The following is a 7,551-nucleotide window of genomic DNA, read 5'->3' as shown; positions in this document are numbered from 1 at the left end:
GGCAATGTTTCGTTCTGTTGTGCATAGGGTCACTATGTGTTGGAAATGACTCTATGACACCTAATTACAACAACCACAGACACTAACCACCTGTCTCTTGGTAGGTGTGATAGAGAATGAGAGCATGTGCACAGGTTTCTATTAGCTGTTCATAAAGAGAAGTTGAGGGTTAGTTGGGCTAGTATTGGCCACTGTCTATCATTGGTCAGTTGGCACAGAAGCAAGTGGTGGCCTTCACTTAGTGGGTGGGACTGCAGGAGGTGTGTGTATGGTTGCATCATGGGGGAACAGTTGCCGTCTGCCACTCAGTTAGACAAAATAAATAAATAAATAAAAATAAAACAAACAAATGAAAAATAAAAAGATTACAATAAACAACAATAGTAATAATAAAACAGGAGAATCTCAAAAGAAAAGGAGAGGCAATAAATGAGAAGGAAAATTTAAATATATGTATATATATATATATACAAAAGACAAGACAAAGATAAAGAGAAAAAGAGAGAGAGTGAGAGAGAAACTCTCACGATATCTGAGGAGGAGGGACTGAGAGAAAAAAGTAAGAGTAAAAGAATAGTAAAGAAAAAATGAGAAAACTTTCTAGTCATCAGCTGCCAGTGTGGTTGCCCATGCTGTTCTCAGGAAGCTGAGCATATACTCAGGTTGCTGCCTGGATCAGAAAGTCACCTGCAAATATTCAAAATGGCTGTGCCCTCAGGACAGCCAGCAGTCCCCAGGTCTATTTGCCTCCTTCTTTGCTGTTTTCCTTTCTAGTTGTCAGCCATCAATGCCGTTGCACATACAGTCCTTGGCAAGCAGAGCTGATTCTCAGGCTGCTGCCTGGATCAGAACGCCACTTGTAAATATTCAAATTGGCCATGCTGTCATGACAGCTAAAAGTCCCCAGCTCTGTTTGTCTCCTTATTCACTGTTTTCATTCAGATTTTTCTACTACTTGGTATTTAATCCATTTCTTTATCCTTCTCTTCATAGCTCAGGGTTCTGGGATTATCTTCTGTATCTGTTTCAACTGGTTTTTCCTTTCTTTGTCACAGGGGCTGTGTAGCTTGTCTGCCTATGCTGCCATCTTGCTGCAAGTGCTCAGTTCCACCTTATTTTTTATACTCCTGAATTTGGTCATTGTAATTACTGTTGCTCAGAGTTTGGGTTTTTTTTTTTTTTTTTTCCTGAGACTTACTTATATATTTACACATTTATTTGCTTACATTGCTTCCTGTGTTTTCTCCTCCTTTATGGTTTTAACTTCCTGAGATATATTCTTTGGTAGTTTTTATGGAATCTCTAAGTGATAAATTCTCTCACTATTGTCTAAAAATTCTTAGCTGTTGTTGTTGTTGCTATGTGCCTTCGAGTCGGACCCGACTCATAGCGACCCCTCCGTGGGTTTCCGAGGCATATTAAATGCTGGTTTAGTTGGTACAGAATTGCAGGTTGAAAGCTACTTTTCTTCACCATTTTAAAGATGCTATTCCATTGTCTTCTGAATTCCATTGTTGATTCTGAAAAGCCTATTGCCAATCTAAGTATAGTTCCATTGTCAATAATCTAATTTCTTTTTCTCTCTCTCTTTGATTGTTTCTAAGATTGTTTCTTTGCCTTTAGTGTTATGTAGCTTCACTAGATTATGCTTAAGGTTGGATTTAGTTTTGTTATCCCACTTAGGATTTATGTGCTTCTTGGGTATACATTAGAGTGAGAAATTGCTGAGTCATATAACAACTGAAGTTTAAAATTATGAGGAATGCCAAACTGTTTTCCACAGCTTTTGCACCATTTTCTACTTGCATCAGCAACATATGAAGCACTCAATTTTTGCTAATTTTTACTGTTGCTGTTAGGTACCAATAAGTTGGTTCTGACTCATAGTAATCCTGTGTACAACAGAACAAAACACTGTCTGGCCTGGCACCACCCTTACAATCACTGCTCTGTTTGAGCCCATTGTTGCAGCCACTGTGTCAATCCATTTTGTTGAGGGTCCTTCTCTCTTTTGCTGACCCTCTCCTTTACCAAGTATGATGTCCTTTGCCAGGGACTATTCCCTTCTGATAACATGGCTAAAGTACATGAGGTGAAGTCTGGCCATTCTTGCTTCAAAGAGCATTCTGGCTGTACTTCTTTCAAGAGAGATTTTTTTCATTCTTCTGGCAGTCCATAGTATATTTAATATTCTTTGCCAACAGCACAATTCAAAAAACATCAATTCTTCTTCAGTCTTCCTTATTCATTGCCCAGATTTCCCACTGTTTTGGTTACCTAGTGCCTCTCTGACACAAATATACCACGAATGGGATGGCCTCCACAAACAGGAGTTTATTTTTACAATTTGGAGACTTTAAGTCCAAGTTCAAAGTGCCAGGCTCTAGGGGCTGAGTAAAAGCCCCTTGACTTTGGGGACCAGCTCTGCCTCCTGCTCCCAGCCCACTGGAGCTAGAGGCTTTTCTTTACTCAGACAGCTGCTGGCTGCTGAGACTGAAAAACCCCAAGGTTGACAAGTAAAAAGGCATAGTCCCGATGTTACTACACGGCAGGCCATTGACTTAAGTCCATTGTAAGTCCCAAGGTCAGCAAAGCGTAGCAGGCTGCTGAGCAATGACACAGCTACATGTAGGGTCCAAGCGTGCCAAAGGCTAGAGACCATACCCAAGGTTTCTCCTTATGTACAGGAAGCAGACCACATACCCAAAGGCAGCAACTCAGCTGCTCACAGTAGATTCCACCATGGAATTGATTACCAGTCTCATCATGGGGAATACTACATCCAGCTGCCCAGCCACTCAACCAGGCCCAGCCAAGTTGACACACAAACATAACCACCACACCCACGCATACAGAGTAATGGAAAATACCATAGCTTGGGTCAGGTGCACCTTAGTCCTCACTGTGACATCTTTGCTTTTTAACACTTTAAAGAGGTCTTTTATAGCAGATTTACCCACTACAATACATCATTTAATTTCTTGACTGCTGTTAGTATGGGCATTGATTGTGGATCCAAGTAGAATGAAGTCTTTGGCAATTTCAATATTTTCTCTGTTTAACATGATGTCAATTATTGATCCAGTTGTGAGGATTTCTATTTTCTATTTGTTCAGGTGTAGTCCATATTGAAGACTATGGTCTTTGATCTTCATCAGTAAGTACTTCAAGTCCTCTTTGCTTTCAGCAAGGAAAGCTGTATCGTCTGCATATCACAGGTTGATCATGAGTCTTCCTCCAATCCTGTTGCCATGCTCTTCTTCATAAAACTAAAACCCATCAGAATAGTTCATAGCTACACCTGGAAGAGCATGATGGCAGAATGTCTGTTGGCCAAAATGCACTGATGCTCATGAGGTGCAACTAAGCATGTGATAGGGTCTTTGCAGAATCATGTCCTGTGGAGAAAAAGGTTCAAGTGTTTCTATATCAGATGAACTGAAGGTTCCCTATTTTTCATACTTCTAGTGGGTATTATGCTTTCTCAGTTAGCAATCTTTCTTCCATTATAATAGAAATGATCTTTAGTTCTTTGATAGAGAAATCAGGCTTGTCATATCTTGGCTCATCCTAATTTAGCTGAGGGTATTATCTTACACTGATTGAGCTCTGCTGAGTCCATTTTTAGGAGCTCTGGTGGCGTAATGCCTAAGGCATTTGACTGCTAACCAGAAGGCTGGCGGTTCAAACCCACCAGCCATTCCTTGGAAGGATGATTGGGCAATCTACTTCCATAGTGATACCACCTTGGAACCCAAGAAGGGGTCTCTATGAGTTGGATTATTCTTCTTGGAAATGAGAAGATTTGAAGAGAGAGACACTGCAGTATAACAAAGAGAGCCTGGCCATTGGAATTAGAGAGACTTGGGTTTGAATCTTGGCTCTACAATGTAAGAGCTCTGTGACCTTGGAAAATTCTCAGAGGCTTGGTGTTCTCATCTCTAAACCCTCACAGGGTGTTGTGAAGATTGAGCAGTTAATGCATGTAAGTGCTTGGTGCAGTGCCTGGTGCACAGTGGGTACTCAGTAGGCAGGACCCATCTTAGTAACAGAGTCATGCTGTGTGCAAACACGTAGGACAATGCTTCATGCATAGTAGGCATGTCTAAAATTCTAGTTTTCCTTATGTTCTGTGAACACTGAATAAAAGCAGAAGGGGAGCCTTAGGAGGCTTCCTGCAGGCCCCTCAGAGGAGGGTAGTGTTGCCTTTATCTTAGGTGGATGGAATAGCAGAGGGATATTGAACTGGATGAACTTCTAAGTCCTTTCTGATCCCAGCTTCCAGAAGTCCCTATCAAACTGTTGTGTTTCTTGGACTGTTTTCTCACAGAGTTCTCTCTCACTATGAGCTGGATACGGCACGGGCCTTTCTCTGTTTAGGAGGAAGGGGCACAGAGGTCCCTCCAACAATGGGAGACAGGGTACAACTGTCACTCCTTAACTTGACACGCAATGTTGGCAAGGTAATGGGTTAGCCACTTTGAAGCCAGACCATGAAGCTCTTACTTAACCAACCCAACATTATTGGTAAAGAGTCCTGATTTAGCAAAAAGCCAAAGTATAGCATTTTATGAGGTAAAGGACTCTTGTGAGGTGTCTAAATAACAGATGGAAAAATTCCTAAAGAGAGTAAAAGGGATAACGCTGTACGTGGTTGCCACACCCACTGCTGACAGAATATAAAGCCCTGGAGAGGACCAGGACTTACAACAGAGAAAAGAAATCAGGCTTTGAAACTGACTTTCAGAGTTCCATTCCTTCCAGCACCATGTCGTACACCTGCTGCCTGTCCAACATGAGCTGCCGCACCAGCTGCTCCTCTCGGCCCTGCGTGCCTTCCAGCTGCCATAGCTGTACCCTGCCTGGGGCCTGCAACATCCCCGCCAATGTAGGCAGCTGTGGTTGGTTGTGCGAGGGCTCCTTTAATGGCAATGAGAAGGAGACCATGCAGTTCCTGAATGACCGCCTGGCCAGTTACTTGGAGAAGGTGCGCCAGCTGGAGCGGGAGAACGCTGAGCTGGAGGGCCGCATCCGTGAATGGAGCCAGCAGCAGGTGCCCTATGCGTGCCCAAACTTCCAGTCCTACTTCCGAACCATCGAGGAGCTTCAGCAGAAGGTGAGGGATTGGGCACCACACTGCCAATTTAATTAATTTTGTTCCATTCATTCATTTGGTAACGTACCAACTTTTGAATGAGATCTAAAGCTGCTCACAGCTAACTTGAGAATGGTAAAGGTGCAGAATGCATTGGCTTAGGCAGGAGACTGGAAGTAGTCTTAGAAAGTCTATTTTGGAGTCATCACAAGGGAAGGCTACAGACTGGGTATAGGGGAAGGCATCAGACCAAAATCAATCACAGAAATCTACCATGGTTTCCAAAGAGCTTCTTTCTTAAAATCGTAATACCTGATTCTTTCATTCTATTATGATATCCTGGTCTTGTTTCCATTGTTTTTAAAAATGCAACTGAATTTAGGAATTTCCTGAGTACATCTCCAATTTTTAAAGGCTTTCAAAGCTGTAGCTAAAACAGCTATGGCAAAGGAAGAGAGCTTTGATTCCAGAAGCTTCAGTAATAAATTTACTGAGTGTGTGTAGTGTGCTATCTGGGATAATATTAGGAATACCATCCACTAGAAGAGACATGGAGACAAGTGATGAAACCAAGTCATAAGTGCAGAAGTAGATGTGGGTACAAGTAAAGAGTCAGTATAGAAATGGGACTTAACACATGGTGCAGGTTAGGTAGGGCTCTCCAGTGGAGGTAATATCTGAATATGGTTTTTGAGGATGACCAGGAGTTTCTATGCAACAGCACAAGTTGTTGATTCTTAGAGGTCATGGCTGTCCACTGTTCTGCAGTTCTGGCAAAGTGAATGACAGAAAGATGCCATGTGATTTGAGTATGATTTGTATGTTTACCGAGCACTAGGTACAGTGGTGGGGTAAGAAATAGAGCACTGAGTAAAATTGTCTCTTTCAGGAGTTCACAGTCTAATAGAGGAGACAAGTGTGAAAACAAGTGACCACGGTGAATGTGATAAGAAAGCAACTTATCTATGTGCAAAGCACTGTGGGAACATGTGGAGGAAGTAACCACCTGGAGGAGTTAGGGAATGTAGATTATGCAAGGAGCCTTGCTGGTGGGGAAGGGAAGTCCAGGACATTCCAGGTAGATGGAGAAGCTTTGTGCAAAAGCATGAATAAAGGCAAGGTGTTGGGAGAATAAAGAGAGGCCATAGGGCTGGAATGAGTTATCCTGGTTTGCCTGGGACTTTCCTGGTTTTAGCATTCCAGAAACCCTCTCAAATTTAAGGAAATTGGGACTGTTGGTTACCTTCTGTGAGACGTGGTTACCCAGCGTGTTTAATTCCTGCAGGAAGCCAGACAGATAAAGAAGAGAGTTCATGCTGAATGGCACATTTTCTGCTCAATTGTTCCACTTGCGAAGTGATTAAGTCCATTAATTAGTCTTCCTTTTATCCTAACACTGAAAATATGAAGGACTCAAAGCTATTTGAAAGAATGTTGCTGAAAGAAAATAACTTTTAACTTTAAGGAACTAAGCATTTATGCTTGTTGTTGTTGTTGTTATGTGCTATCAAGTCGGACCCGACTCATAGTGACCCCTCCTTGGGTTTCCGAGGCAGTGTCACTATGGAAGTAGATTGCATATAACTAATTCCATAATTAATACTCTCCCCAGATCCTGTGTACCATGCAGTATACTCTCTCAGATATAATTGAGCACTTATTGTACATAAACAGCATTTGATCACCTTATATATGATATACTGTGATTTCTCAACATGTTCTTTCCATATAAGTGGGCTAGTAGGGATTGATGTTGGCTGAAAATACCAAAGCCTTTGTTTATTCTAGAATGTTTTGGGTCTTCCAGATCCTGTGCAGCAAGGCTGAGAACACCAGGCTGGTGGTGCAGATTGACAATGCCAAGCTGGCCACAGACGACTTTAGAACCAAGTAAGAGTTTTTGTTAGTATTGGTGCAGTCCAGTAATGGGACAAGGTGAATTGCAAAGTAATGAAATCTCTGTCTGTGGGAGTGTGTGTAGTGTGCTATCTGGAATAATATTAGGAATATTTTTGCCTTGGTTTAGATGTATTTTAAAGTCCTCTCCACGCTCAAATTCTGTGTTTTAATTAAGTTGGAAAGAGTGCAAGAAACCATCCATTCATATTCTTCTTCAACTCAATGTCAGATTAAGTTTAAAAGTGAATTTCACACTGGTCTCTTAGTACAGGGTAGTCACTACCAACCATCAGATGAAATGATTAAAATTCAAAAATAGGAGACAAAATCCATTACTTTCAGAGAATCAATCAATTTTTCTAGGTATGACCATTATAATCTTAAGAAACCTTTGCATTTTTATGGAATCTTTCTGTTTAGAATGTGATTTCACTCATATCACTTCTTTCTCTCCAGCCAACTCTTTGAAACAGTAGTTTTGTCCCCATTTCACAGATGAGGAAACCAAGGCTCAGAGACAAGCCAAGACAATTTGTAATAGGAAGTTCACTGACTTA

At 41.6% G+C, this 7,551-nt stretch overlaps 1 protein-coding gene across 1 annotated transcript in view; it reads left to right on the top strand.

Moving 5' to 3' along the window:
* Nucleotides 1-4,765: 4,765 nt before the first annotated feature.
* LOC103198105 (keratin, type I cuticular Ha3-I-like) overlaps nucleotides 4,766-7,551 on the top strand; it is a 6,543-nt gene continuing 3,757 nt past the window's right edge. Inside the window, 2 exon segments of the mRNA XM_042781113.1 lie at nucleotides 4,766-5,116; nucleotides 6,903-7,001. Of these exon segments, the coding sequence (XP_042637047.1) occupies nucleotides 4,769-5,116; nucleotides 6,903-7,001 (447 nt within the window). The 5' untranslated portion in view covers nucleotides 4,766-4,768.

The sequence above is a fragment of the Orycteropus afer genome, unplaced genomic scaffold (genome assembly GCF_000298275.1).
Source record: "Orycteropus afer afer isolate SDZICR_OR568_19922 unplaced genomic scaffold, OryAfe1.0 scaffold00085, whole genome shotgun sequence".
NCBI lineage: Eukaryota > Metazoa > Chordata > Mammalia > Tubulidentata > Orycteropodidae > Orycteropus > Orycteropus afer.
Note: the sequence above shows the minus strand (reverse complement) of the source record. Positions and strands in the feature narration are given on the sequence as shown.